The sequence below is a fragment of the Opisthorchis viverrini genome, assembly GCF_000715545.1.
Source record: "Opisthorchis viverrini unplaced genomic scaffold opera_v5_332, whole genome shotgun sequence".
Taxonomy (NCBI): domain Eukaryota; kingdom Metazoa; phylum Platyhelminthes; class Trematoda; order Opisthorchiida; family Opisthorchiidae; genus Opisthorchis; species Opisthorchis viverrini.
This window is the reverse complement of record NW_008751985.1, coordinates 443,483-458,728: the sequence shown is the minus strand read 5'-3', so window position 1 is coordinate 458,728 and position 15,246 is coordinate 443,483. Positions and strand designations below refer to the sequence as shown.

Here is a 15,246-nt window from a genome sequence, read left to right as displayed (position 1 = left end):
TGATTGATGCGGTTTAACGGGACGCCCCACTTCATTGTGCAGTTAAAGCAGCTTTTGTCAAAGGTCAAAGGCTCCTTTGCCTCTTAAAATAAATAAACGAGGCACCTAAATGAGTCACGGTACATATTGGACCTACATGACCCCAACAAAGAGGAAAGGTTCGACAGAAACCGAAGGTTTTAGAGGTTTTCTGTCCCCACAAACCACCATTGCTTATGCCCTATGGGTGTTGATGGTCATATAAATGATCTGTTTGCCTCGGTCACCCATGACAGTCAATCTCCGAGCGAGGTATGAATAACGTGGCGTTCCCGTAGGACTATACCGTGTGCCAAACTAGGGGTGATGTTGTTGCAAACGCCCCGGTGGATCTCAGAATGGTGGGGGGACCAAATCAAGCGCTATGAGATGTGACCAAACTGAGGTTAGATGCAATCGCTGACGGGTGACAGAAAAGCAAGTAGCAGAAAGATGGCTTCTAAGCAACTATCTAAATATAGGAATCCAAACTGAAGTGAAGGCAGATGCAGTCTACGGCTACAGCCGTCAACATGCATTCTATAAAAGTACCGGAACAACAACACGGAAACTGACTTCAGTTGGTCCCGTGATGTCGGATTCGGGACCTTCAAAACTAGAGCAACCGGGTACGACATAAATGGGGTGGATAAGTCCCAGGTAAAAGCAACAGGTCAAGATATCTAGTGACAGCATCCGCAATGAAACGGAGAAGCATTCTGAGCGTGCTTTTGTCCAAATCTGGGGACGTATTGCACATCACACAGTCCACTTCCACCCCTGTAATTGACTCGATCAAATTGCAATCTGCTGGCAACACTGCGCGGCTTGGTAGGCTATCCCTTTTTACCCAGTATTGTTCGGCGTCCGAAGGCAGGATGTGGTTTCCTCTACATAATTCATTCCACGACTTATTGAGCACAGCACACGCTGCATCTTCCTGCTTGGTATAAAGTGGTATAAAGTCTGGACTACGACGCAGGTCTGTCTGCGAGTCTGCTTTCGGTCGGTCGGCACAAGATAAGCTTGCTGGTGGGTGCGTTGAAAAACAGGTTTAAACGTGTGTGTGCATTCAATGTCCGGAAGCGACGAGACCAGAACCAGTGTCATGGTACAAGGTAGCATCCCTCGAGCAAAGATCAATGAATGGACTGTCACGGTGCAATCCACGGATTGTTTGAACTAGGTGGAAAAGGTGACGCTATCCGACAGTTTGGTCGGAGTTACTAGATGACAATTGATCCGGGTGTTTTTCAGTTGAGCATAAGCAACCTGATTTTGACACTGAAAGCCGATCGACCAGAACCAATATTGTCCTCGCGAACAGCGCAGTTTGCGAACCATGGGACCGAAATAACTTGTCGATCAGGCGCAAGAGTGACTGTGACTCTAATTGGGACCAGGAGATACTAAAAGTCTTCACACAGCCGAGCAAATATGCATACGCTGAGAAGGATTACAGTGTCAGCCGTGCTTTCTCAGTCCAATCTTCATCGGAAACCGACTAGCACAGAACAGCTGGGTGACTACGTTTGTACTAACACCTTCATTAGCGCTAATTCGACGGTGGGCTACCAAACCAGATTTCGACTTGCAGCAAATGTCAATTTCACACTTGAGCCTTACGAGTCTCTCTAGTGCACTGGTTGGGAAAGCTGCAGGGGCGCCGGTCGGATCGCTTTGTTCATTGACGAAATTAACCGGTAGGCTCAAACCCATTAGGGTGGTCGGCTCTAATTGCACTTGCTGAATTCTTGGCTCACCCAGACTGATGTCTCGTCTATCCAGTCGCAGCATGAGGGATGGTTGAGCACGTCAACTCTACTACCACTAGCAGTACTTTAGCGTTCATTTTTGAACAGCATTGTCGCAAGCGCAAAATGCGAGCGGCAAGTGCAGAACAATGTCTTTCAGGGCGCAGTGAGCGATAGTACATTCAAGACTCGCACCACTGCTACCACCAATAATACTAAAAAACAAGCGGAATATTCCTTGTGGGTGGGGGAGGGCAGAATTGAAACACAATACCGATCAGCACAGAAATAAAACAGTACCCATAGATCTGTGGTGCAAAATTAAGTCGGAGAAGTCCTAGTGATACGTCATGCAGGACAGTGTACAAAAAACCTGTGAACTTGACGTGAAAACGTCTACGGAGAGACAACCAATGTAGAGGACACAAGTTACATAATGCGCTCAAACGATACTTGTTTGGGTGAACTTCAGCATACCGGCTAAAAGGCCAGTCTATTCAGGAAGGGAATGAAAGTGAGTGCGTAGCGCCAACACAGAGCTAAAACGATGCCGATAAACAACAAACAGGTCCTAACGCGGGGCTACGTTTACTGATTGACCTATGCATTTTCACTCCTGAAACAAGTGAACGTCAACCCTCAAGACGGAAACCAGAGGCCACATTGCAGACATCAACAGAGATTCGGGCCTCGTTGCGACGCAAAATCCAACCGGCCAATCAGGCTTAGGTCAATGTCTTAATGTTGGTATAAAGAATTGCTACTGCGAAGAGGGAGAGTCCATCGCAGGGCGAGTCAAACGTTTTGGGCGTTTACTAGGTCCTCCAAATCAAGCCGCGCAGAATAGGCATGGAGTTTGACGGACGTATGAAGTTGCCGGCCGTGACTCAGGCGATATTTCGTATGTACACGGGACCCTACCGGAGAACAGTAGTCATAAATGAAAGCACTCTCCCGTGAACTCATCTTAACACAACGGTCGTAGACAGCGTGTAAAATGGTGAAGGCGAGAATTAAGTACTCATTTGCGCCCTTGGCTGCTACAGCATGGTGTTTAACTGAACCAATGTGTGGGGTCAGAATCACCGATACCGTTGTTGCGTGGCTCCAGTTCCAGAACTTTCACTGTTGACGACCCTACTAAAGTTGAAACGGCTATCTTCTGAAGAAAACAATATGTTCAGGTGGTTTTCTTTAGGATCATCACTTTAGCCAGAAGTCATTTAAACAGATATACTGGCTATTGTGACGCTCATTTCAAGGGACATTTTGTGTTCCAACTATAAAGAGATGCGAGTCTATGTCTGCTTCATGGCACACGGACGATTTCCGGGATACCACAATGCGACCAAAATGGGTTACTCTAACCGAAACTGACATTGTTCTAGGCAAGCAATGTGTCAAATAAAACGCAAGAAACGTGTGTACGTTTGATAACCTCCAGTTGAAACTTGAACATCAGGAGTTAGTTCCCTTCTATTTACCCCCAAAGTGATGATTCAAGAGAGCCAAAGAAATAGCGGGGGTAAGATCTATAGTCGTGCCGGAAACTCCTAAAAATGTGTATTTTTCCGGTCGGAGAAACAGTCTGAAAACACGGTAGATTTATCAGACAGTTGTGAATGGAAGAGTTGTCCTAAATAACAAAAACTAAGGAAGGTCAGGAGGTTGGATGATGAGGAGTTGTAACAGGTTATATATTTAAAAAGGTGTACACACTCATCGTGTATGAGAGTACGTGGGCTACCCATAGGCACCCTTCAAAAGGATGACCGTATGCTGAGCGTTTTATTGCTGCGTCGACTGCATGACCTTTACATTAGGTAATCAAACTTTACACCACTAGGATGCTATGTTAAAAGGTTAAAAGTTGGAAATATCATCCACCAGAACTAAGAAGCAGACACTCCGTAGGACTTATAAACAAAGATCCAACTAACGCACGACCACCTGTATTAGTCAGAGAGGACTATTAACTCCCACAAGAGGCTGTAATAAAGTGTATCATGAACATAATTATCTACGGAGAGCTCCTCACTTGTAGACCGATCAACAGGGTTTTCTACGGAAAACGCTGTTTGTTGGAAGGATCTGGGTGCGGGGAACTGCCTGTCCAAAGGTAACTTAGTACAATCGTTGAGCGTGTCTATTGATGGCGTTTGGTTACAGATTTTGATCACATTCAAATCCGAGCGTCCTTCACGAAATTGGGCCAATGAGCTTGGAAGGGATCGAAGTTGCGCCTGTGCTGCTTCCAGCAGTTGGTCCCAGCCGGTCACCTCGCCATCTTGCTCACTAGAGAGTGTTCCACGTAACAGGGGTGCTAACGCAGGTGTGTTTATTGCGGCCTCCAGTGGAGCCAGACAGAATAACCCTGTCACAGCTAGGCAGTCTTGACTGAAGGTAAAGAAAATACCGGAAGGAAATAGCTAGACAGATATTGACTATCTATATTTCTAACAGATATTTATGTGATCCTACAGGAATTCCAAGGTCAAAAACTTCGGCTTCTAGAAAAAAATAGACAAAAGCGTCTCGCCCACGTGGAGAAGAAACGTCAGTTGTCAGCACGAGCAAAACGTCTTGAGTTTTGCCCGAACTTCCGGTATCTACCGTTAGCAAATGTCATACAGTTTATGGCAAACTGTCCAAATTCATCTGGTTTCGACAATCACAACAACAGAAAACTTTTGTTGAGACAGGAAACTTTTCGGTTTCGTACAGATACCATACAATATCTACCTGGTGCACTGGATTCACCTGGGAAACGGCTAAATTGCCTGTGAAACAGGCCACCTCCGGTTGGAAAAATTATTGCGACCGGACTCGGATCTAATGTCTGACTGTTCTTATCAGGTGACCAGTCGGAAGAACGATTTGACACCCGTACTACGGATATTTTCGATACGATAGAAAGAGTTCCTGAAGGGGAAGATTCCAACGCATTCTGCGGTAGGGCGTAAGACTCTTAGTTCATATAAGGTAGTGCGCGTGCATGAGCCCCATGGCTACATCTTTTAGGGTTAATGCTACTTATCACATCTTATTACATAGCCCTTGTCCTTAGTACTGGCCTACAAATCTCATGGTCGATTTGAGCATCCAGCATCGATTTTGCGTGCATTCTGGTTATGACGCCTTCTCTGAAACATAATTCAAGAACTCCAGCTGTATTCATCCAATTAACCCACGCGGAACGACCACTAAAATGATAATAAGTTGCCGTTCCAGTGGAACATTGGCTGAGCGGAATGCATACTAACGCTAGCTAAGCTGTTCTGATGAGCGAATGTTGTATTTTGCTAGTCCGGGAGGAACCCACTAAACATATCACAGTGCAAGGCAACCACCATGGCTATGAACTGAGAGATACATTTTACCGGGCACAAACTTCATGCACTTGCAGTTAGCACAATGCGGTGAGCTGAGGTCAATTAGGATTTCCACTCAAAACGGCGCAAAAGTGAAACGAACTAACCGACAAACGGGGGACTCCACATAAAACTGGTTTGGGCGCTTCAATTCCGATGGGAAATTCGCCAGACTGTGACATCGTGGATATGCAAGCGTGCAAGTCAAACGTTTGGCCCAGTCTACACAACGCCACGAGGTGAAGGACAGCTGCAGGTTCTCCGAAATGTTTCCATGCGGTGTTGTGGTAATTGGGTTAGGGCCGAATTGTTTGTCCAGCAGCAACTGGTCCCAGACACTAAACAGATTGGCTAACGCCATATCAGTCTGATCGGAATCATAGAGACGGTATCGTGCGATCAAGTAAGGACTTCCGCCAAAGGACTCAGCCACCTCGCTCAGGTATGACAGACAGATGGACGATCTATTCAACGATTGTTTATAAGGTTGACAGTGAGGGCTGGAAAAGCCACAGAAAAAGTACACACCATAATGAGGATTGCGAACCTGATCCCCAATAACAGGCCGATATGGAACAATACCCTAGAAAGACGTGACCAGATACGGGAAAAAAGAGAATAGCCAGAAGGCGATTTTCCTCCGTCCAACAAAGGAGATGAAATCATTACTAATCTGGCCTGCGTGAAGCACAAACTACCGCATTAATTTAACAGAAATGAGGTAAATTAGCAATCATTTTAGAACAGGCTGTTGAGAATAGCGCATTAAAAACTGATTGAAGCTGTCAGGGTACAAAGACTGCGCATTTCCAATTTCATCAATTTGCAATGGTCACTAAGGGAGGATGACACTCGAAGGCACTTCTCAGGGATGCCATAAAACAGGTGATAACTCTAGCAGCTGAGTTGAAGTACTCCTATGGAGCATGCCATATGTTTATGTTCCTGGCCTCAAACACACTTGTTATTTGACCGCACCCGACCACACCGCCCCGATAGGAAGAGGAAATCAGTCGGTGTATTTAAATCCTTCGTGATACCCAACAAGCGTGTGAAGAAACTTCGGACGGACTGGACGTATGATGTCTGGGTTCAGCGATCACTATGGTGCTTCTGTGGAATTTCTGTCTAGATTGCCCCTCGTAGGTTGCAATCGTTCGACTAAAGGCCAGACATTGTGTTTCGAACAAAGGACGCGGAGAACGTTAATCACAAAACGTCCTTAGTATAGCCCACGGATCTAGGTTACAATTCCCACATCACTCTTGAGCATCAGAAATAGCCATTTTCGACTTTCGTGGAGCCAGCTAACCTTCATGCAATAGTTGGCAGCGATAACGTCAAGGTAAACCGGTAATTTTCTGTTCAACCAAGCATTGCTATCAGTTCGTATTTTTATTCGAATGCGACTGAAAGTGTCTCCAGTTGGTGCTACTATAAAACGGAATGATTACTCAGTGCATGACTTACAAAAACATCAACTAAGCTCAGGAATGTAACCCCTGAATAAAACGACTCACCCACTGGCGACCCCGTCTTTCAGTACCCATTCTTTGGAACCTAAAGTTGAATGACAAAAACAACGAATAGCGGGCTCAGCGGCTTATAACTACGTCCACCGTGCCGGTCGATCAAAACAAGACTGACAGAAAGTAATTTAGTGCTTGCGTGTGTGTGACTAGGACAACGTCCAATTTTCAAACGAGTTGTAAGATTGGTGTTAAAAACCATCGAGGTAGGTAAGTGCATGCGTCAACAAACAACCAGCAAAAAATAAAAAAACGTATCGACAGTTTACATTAGGCCAGGCGTTGGTGTGCTGGTCCCTCGAGTTGGCTTCAATCACAAGTCGCAATATCTCCAGCGTGACGTATGGGGCCTGTCGTTCACCCAGCAAGTGTGGAACATACAGTAAAGCAACTGAGCAGCTAGAATTCGGCGGGAGTAGAAAACTGAAGCGTCTACCTGTGGTTGGCAGCATAGGAGAGGTCCATATAGTTTCCCTTTTTAATATCCACTGCTCTCAAGCCTCAACTACTCAACTTTCGTACTTCAATATTTCACAAGACCACTCTATCTTATGGGATAAAAATGACACCTCCTTGCGTCAGTTTTGCCTTGCTTTATCATGTAAGCCCTCACTGTCAATGTAATGTTAAATTCACATAATCACAATGATTGAGTAATAATACTTGGCGTTCGTGGAAAGTCCAGAAGAGAAATCGAAATAACTGATCAGCTTGATATACGAATTTGAAGAGCTACGAGAAGTTAAATATTGGTGATTGATACCCTGTTAGTTTTTGACCAGCCACGGGTTGACCTTTGATTACTAAATGCTATTTTGAATGACACTTGCATCTTATCGACTTTATTCTTTTTTATATACGTGTCCAAGTCCGATGAAGAGACACCAAAAAGGGATCTTTTGGATGATCCGTGTGGTCTTAACTCATGACAGGAGGATCTTTCGGGGAAAATCGAAGGATCTCAGATTTTAAAAGTGTGGTTTACATGGAGTAACTGATTACTGGTGATATGAATTCATGTAGAACTTCCAAAGATTTGTCATATGAGTAACTAACACAATTACAGAAATCAGCCTCTGAAAGTACAAAAACCTTTCTAACTGGATCACATCACTGTTACTGTCCGAGTTAAGTCTACATTCTTAAAGAATAGGTACTCCAAATTTACAGCATTCGTTAGCATCTAGTAATGTCAAAAGACGTCAGATTTTTCACCTTGCGAGACGTGATTGCCATGGAGCCGCCAGCCTGCACGGTACATTCTTGCACGTCGATGAAATCTTCACAGCATGATCAGAAGTCAACGAACGTGCGTTTCGCACAGTAATACGAGAAAGTCACGGAAGTAAAACAACATGTGACTCTGAAAATAGTTGACTATAACAACATATAATGTTTGGAGTACACGGAAAGATTTTGTGATAAATTTATCAGTACAGCTAATGTGAAGGCCCGAGATCCACAAGCACCGATAATTGACAGTGGTGTTATTGTTGACGATGAGGGCGACGAGTGAGCAGGTATTGCTTCCCAGTCACGCAGGCCGACGATACAGGGTTACTCGAGCTACATCATTATAGGCCTTTGATTCAAAAGTTTGGCCCAAAAGACAGTGGCAGAATGTGAGGGTTTTGTTCTTACCCGTGACTCAATTATCTGATCCACAATGGAGCGAGTATGAGCGATTCCTTGGGATGACCTATCCGAAGCCAATGATTCGGGAATCTCACCCACACAGTACAGGGGGACTTTCCTATCTGAAGAGCGCGGGGAGTAAGGTACGGAAGTAGATACATTTGACTCCGCATTAGGTCCTTATTTTCCTATTTCCACAGGCTCAAGTTGCAAACTGGTTACTCCAGCTGCTGAGACAGTCTACGGTGCAAAGCTCAAGTAGAATGCCATAATATGAGGATACATAATTATATAACACTGTTCCGCCTAGGATTATTTGGGCTTGGTGCCAGCATCGCCAGCTGACTACCGGACGTTTCGCTTGGTGGTACAAAGCGAAATTTTGCATACCCCTGTGCAGTCTGCAAGACTACAAAGACTCTCTTGTTAGGTTCCTTTGGAGCAGTCTTGGAATATTAAGCAGGCAACTAGTTGGTTGACGAGCTACACAAACCGTTGCACAGTGGTAAGGGGCAGGCTGATGATGACAATAATCGACCGATGACAGTCACAATGGACCGAAACACGGGGATATAAATATAAAATAAATATAAATCGTTCAGCTGTAACACCCTTTCGGCGCCCAGATGCCATGCTACCAGAAGGAATCACGAGGGCTGGGACAGTGTCAGGTTGCCCAAGCCTAGATTGAGGAAGTCGAGAAGCAGAGGTAGGGTTCGAAACCTGGACCTTCCGTTCCGTAAATTCGTGCTCTAACCAATGAGTCATCCCACCCCCAACAGAAGAATAAAGGTTTCACCATATGGAAACTTAAAACCTGAGAGCTAACGCAGTGGATCTGACAAAACGTTTCTATCAGAAGCGAAACGCTATCAAAGAATGAATTTACGGATTGCTTTCCAAACTTTTCTGCAGGTGACCTAGACTTTGAAGTACTAGTAACCGTAACAAACTAGTCGTAAGCCCGCGACCATTCTCACTTTGAGCGACGAACAGGGCGGACGATTACAAGGCAAAGAAAGTGTATGCCAATTCCAACCGATAGACGGCTAAAAAAGGACTACCGAGGACTTACGCGGACGAATTGTGATGTATGCTTTATCATGTTCTTCTCCCAAAAAATTTGATACGCGGCACTCAACAACGGAATCCTCCGTGATGTTGTGTCTTGCTTCTGTTACTATCTGAAACGAAGAAGAAACAAGTTGTGGACTAACGAGCATCAAATGTAGTCTTCGTTTTTTATGTAACCTGAGTTACGGTATTAAAAAAAGACGCATCACCAGTGCTACATTTCAAACATGTACCTCTACCATCAGGAAGTAGAAGGGGGCTTGATAAATGTTAAACTGGGAAGTCCATATACACGTAGCAAGAACGAAAAGACATGTCTAGTGACGGAGTCGAACCGCAGACCCCTTGCTTACCGGAAAGATGCTCTGTCAACTGAGCTTGTGAGGAAACTGCCCTCCGTCAACCCAATGCGCATGAACTTCACAGCTGAGTCGCCACAGATTGGCCTGATGGGATGCAATTTAAACCAATATCCTTTGAATGTCAGAACGATGAAAATGTCCGACCCACCGCGACGCGAAGGGCACACTAATGACACTACTGAATATCAAGTGCTATTCTATTAAGCTGATGTGCGTTCAATCAGCAGTACATGAGTATGACGGAAAGCGAACGTCGATAGATCAGTTGGTAGGGCACTCATCTGATAAACAAGAGGTCGACATATATTTATACATTCAACTCCAAAGTAGAATCGAGGAGACCGTAATAAACCTAACCGCCATTGAGAACTTTACTATTGGTAGTGAGTGCATTCGATCAACCATTCCAATAATTCAGTAGTTCTACCCGTGTGGACTGTTAAGAAAAATGATCCAATCTGAGGTTATTGTCCCGGAACAGGGGGCATGACGGTATTTGAACAAGTCAGTGAAACGCAAAACATCCCATACATGGGTTCTTTTGCAACGAAACGCAGTGAATTTATCTTAATGTACGAATAAGTGGACACATGAATCGGAGGAGACAAGCCACAACTCAAGAATATAGAGCTATAGATATGTACCACAACCACAGTATGCAATAAAGTTCAACCACTGACTGACTGAGGATGGTGGTTTCTGTTGAGCAGGTCGAACTGCATGCAATTACTTACAGTACCCAATCTTGGAAGTTCGCTCGCAACTTCAGTGAAGTTAATTAGGTAGGTGGGTAGAGAGGACAGAGACACCGAAACCAGGATGAAGGGAATGTAGCTTTATTAATTCACAATTAACCCTCAAGTCTGCAAAACGAAGAGGGTTAGATTTTCTTGGTCCTGATTGTTTACTATTCAATCTCTATTTGATATAACATCCTACATGCGAGAAAGTTCAACGAGTGCTTTCTATGAGTTTTTTCGTTAACCAGACAGGACTAATGGTATCTCAGAAAAGGCACCAAATTCTATGCAGTAGTTGTGCAGTATCGTTCTTTTTAAGGCCCATCACGTAAGCCTGCTCTCCATCAATCTTACTGCATACTCAAACACCGAATTCGACATAGCTTAAGACAAAAACCCATATGAAAAGTAAGGTACTACTAAAGGAAGAATAAGCGGAATCTCCGAATTCATGATACTCAGGGACAAAGTCCAAATCCGAACGCCTAACGGCTCACCGTGACCATCGGCAAATGCGGCCAAAAAGCAAACAGGTCTCGACATAAACTCAATGCGGTTTGGGTGAATCTGCCATGCGCGGCAGCATCAGAAGCGAAACATCTATGCCTTGTTTGCCGTGCCGTCGAGTTAAACCAGCCCGCTGCAGCTGAGCAGATCAGGCTGTTCGGCCATCGGATACGGGCAGGATACTCCAGCGCACTACCTCGTGGGTCAGATTTCTGGATCAGAAACTGGACGAGGGAAACCCGAACAAGATCCTATATCCACCTGTGGCCCTGTGGGTCAGACTTCTGAGTCCAACGCTTTTCCTAGAACTACGTAACCGGGATGCGTCAGTGCGCTTCTGGTAGCAATAACAACTGCAGATCGTGACATCCCGTGTTTCTTGGTGTACACCGTACACGATTTCCATGTGTTCGGTTGCTGTTACTTTGCTACCTTGTATTCAAACGTATATACAAGGCTATTCTTATGTACGTATAGCTATGCTATGTATGTATGGCATCCATCCACTCCTAAAACTCCTGCAAGAGGAGTAATATGGTGTGCTACAACAGATCAGGACTGGACAGTAGCCTCTTACCGGCTTCGTCAGGTTTGGAGCTTATCCTGTAGGCTTCGAAGCAGGAGATGGCAGCGAGTTCAGCAAGTGACCGTCGTTTGACAACAGTGCAGAAATCGGAAAAGATCTCAAATATAAACATGAGGTAGACGTATCGGTAGCTCAGCCAGGTGTGCTGATGGAACCATCTTCAAACCGTTTTGTTAAGATGGTTCGTGATTTACTCTCAAGAGCTGTTCATTAAGACGAAAAAATCCAGCTGGGTGGGCAAGTGATTTTTGAGTAACTATTCAACACAGCACTGAGTTCGCAGAGGAACGGTGGAACACGACTACAATTAACGCGCAGGTTATGTCGCAAAAGCGACTCAGTTACAACGCAAACCAACAAGTCCCGTGTTAGGGCAAAATTCGGAAACATCACGTGCGAGCACAGCTAAATTAGAACGATTGATTAGTTCGTCCAAAACCAATGTCAAGGCGGAGCCGAAAAAACACTGAACAGCACTATGGCGAAGTGCAACACAGGATGATGCCCTTGGAAAATGCCATTCTTGCAGAGGAAGGGTAATTTTTTGCTTACTCCAGCGCTAGATAATGCATGACCAGACACTTGCTATAGAACCAGGAGAGATACAGAAAATCATGCGTAACTGAACAAGATTTACGGTGCACTGAAAAAAATACGAAATGCACTTTCGAAGGTGAAATAGAATGACTAAAACAAGCTTGGTATGATAGTAGCAATCACCTGGAGCAAAAAATACTGTTCTACAGTGACGCGTATAAGACTGTGAGTGGCAGATGCGAACTGGTCGATGCAGGCATTCAAAACATGATAATAAAGCAAGGTTAGATCCAATTGAGAACTCATGAACAAAATGAATAAGCAATGAAACGGTTACAGTTCGTAAAGTCCTCTTGATGCAGGATGGATCCAAATTTGAGATGCCGATCAAAGGAAGGAAAGTAGAATGAAAGCGCAGTATGGTGTCTGAATCAATGGAAAGACAGATAGTGGTAACGGGCATTAGAGGGGTATGGGAACATTAGAGAAGATTTGCACAACGAATTCCGTCATACTTAAGAACTCCATAGGCAATGCAGCTTAATGAATCGATAAATCTGCATTGTGTCGAGACATTGGAAAAGGGCACGCAAGGAATGACAAGGGTTTATAACGCCCCCGACAGCGTGGGTACGAGAAAATTGACAGGTTTTGAAGGAGTGAGGAGAACAGATACCTATAGATATTTCGGCACAGATTCTATGAAACCGGAAGGATAAACCCGTTGAAGTAACTTTGAAATCGAGCAACTTTTCGACGGGTTTACAAGCAGAACAGAACTTGCGCAGTTAATTGGGGAATTCCGAATTAGTAACCGAACCACTTGATATCAGTTACATGCCAAAATCGACAGGCTATTCGCGAAACTACAGCACACTGGCCCATGTTGGTAGTCATCCAGCAGCTTTTTCAATCCGAGTTGATTTGTGAGGCAAATAAGAGTAAAAAGCTGCTGAGTTGAAAGGCAAAATGCAAAAAAACGGAGGAAAAAATGATCTAATATAAAATGTCATCTCACGGCCAGCGATCGAGATAGCTAAGCGCTTAGGGCGGGAACCCACTGGCCAGAAGGTCCGCAGTTCGAATCCAACCACAGCATCTCGAATGGCCTTGTATAGGCTTAAGCAAACTGATAGTATCTCGGTCGTGAACTGACCAAAATATCCTGCTTTTCTCAAATTCAATATGCGACGCGACAAAAACAAACGATACTCATGTATAACAAAGACAGAAAACGAGACTAGGTGACGGATTGCAGACGAAGCATCGCCAAAAATACAGCGTGAACAAAAACATCGAAATCGCCACAATTAGTTAGCGAAAGAGCAGGGCGGTTTGCAGAATAACATGAGCGTACCACGTAAACTGAGTAGGGGGGTTACTCACATGTATATGTTACCAACATAACGAAGTCAGGTTAATGCGTCTGAAATCAACGTTCATTGGAAAGGTGGTCCGAACTATCGTTCGTTGATCAAAAGCACAGCGGAATTCAGTAAACTTTCCGTTACGTTTCAACCACAAACCTCGGAACAGATAAAAAAAAATAGATCCCACCGCCACAATTTTGATCACGAGGACAGTAATAAAATAATCGTTCAGCTGTAGCGCCTTTTCGGTGCCTAGCTTCCATGCCACCAGAAGGAAGCACGAGGGCTGAGATACTGTCAGGTTGCCCAAGCCTAGACGGGGGAAGTCGAGAAGCAGAGGTCGGATTCGAACCACGGACCTTCCGGTCGGTAAATTCGCGCTCTAACCACTGAGCCAGCACGGCGACAGAGGAATCCGAACAGTGGAAAAATGATTAACAAGTAGACCGAAGTCTCATTGCTCTATTTTTTAAGGTAGATTTTAGCAGCTGTGTACTGGATGTGATAAATGTGGAACAACAGTACTGTCCGTCATTATCGCCAATCAGTTTACGCCTCGTCCGGCAGTCCTCATTCAGTTCCAAAAGCACGTGGCCTACTTAAATAGATCAGTGCCCGGCCCAGACAACAGAAAATCGAGAGTAAATGGGGCACAGAAAAAGGTCAAGCAGAAGACAGAACGATGGAGCGAAAACCAATAAATATGCATAGGCCAGGAAACATATGGAAATCAACTGTCGAGAAAAAGTATCTACGGGCAGCCGACCTTCATCAACGAGGGAAATGAGCCTAAAAGAAATATTCCATTGGTAGATCTTGTAACTAGCAGTTGAAGATAGACAGCTGGATACCCTGCTTTGTGGGAAATTTCGGCAATCAAATGGAATGTATACCAGGATTTTTCGCACCGTAAATGCTAAAGTAGATTGTTTACTGCTGTCCATTGGGGGGGTTAGCTACAAAACATTGGTCAGCTCCAGAATAAACGTCAGTCACGCGCCTCCGGTGAAACCTGTTTGTTGTCAGGGTAGTAGACGAATAAACGTGCACGTCTTCAGCACTCCACTGTCAGATACGACAAAAGTGGAAAAGTATAGGAAGGAGTGGAAGTACATTCGATGTGAAACAGTTGTCTCGAGATGACTGAAAAAGAAGTCAAGCGAAAGCAGCGGGACACTGACCGTGATTATCACTAAACAAAAGTGCCTGAATATGGAACCTACACGGATAGTTAAGGATTCACGCAAACCAGCCCATCGGCACTGAAAGCCCAAACTACCAATCGTGTGAAATTAAACGCGACACCCGCATAGCTCAACACGTGCAGCTAGGCTGAGCATACACTCCGTGCAGGCTGGACACCCGGGGTTCCACGCACTCTACGTTTGCATACACGCTGTAAATTGAAAAACCAAAACACTCATGCAAACAAACACACGAGTAGACATAGAGAGCATGAAGGACAAAGCACTCAATCGCGCTCACAATTCCAACATGCCATCACGTGATGACCACCACCGGATAAAACGACACCCGCACGACCAGATCGAAGCAGTTATGAACCATTGTGCACGTAAATTTACGCACAGTGAAAGAAAAATAAGGAACATCTAGTGCACAAAATTAGTCAATATCACTAAAATTCATTTCAACTGCTCTGACATTGTAACAATTGACCGAAATTGAGGTTTTGAAGACTAATGGAAATAACTTAAGCACACGGGAGGAGTAACAGAAGTGCGAGCTAAATGACTATATATATA

General features: G+C 44.7%; 1 protein-coding gene across 1 annotated transcript in view; it reads right to left on the bottom strand.

The window, feature by feature from the left end:
- The window catches only part of T265_10045 (hypothetical protein), a gene marked incomplete at both ends in the record, with an annotated part of 56,613 nt that overhangs the window by 24,964 nt on the left and 16,403 nt on the right, over positions 1-15,246 (bottom strand). The window contains 4 exons of the mRNA XM_009176299.1: positions 3,811-4,169; positions 5,251-5,643; positions 6,664-6,703; positions 9,383-9,491. Of these exons, the coding sequence (XP_009174563.1) occupies positions 3,811-4,169; positions 5,251-5,643; positions 6,664-6,703; positions 9,383-9,491 (901 nt within the window). The remainder of the gene's footprint in view (positions 1-3,810; positions 4,170-5,250; positions 5,644-6,663; positions 6,704-9,382; positions 9,492-15,246) is intronic.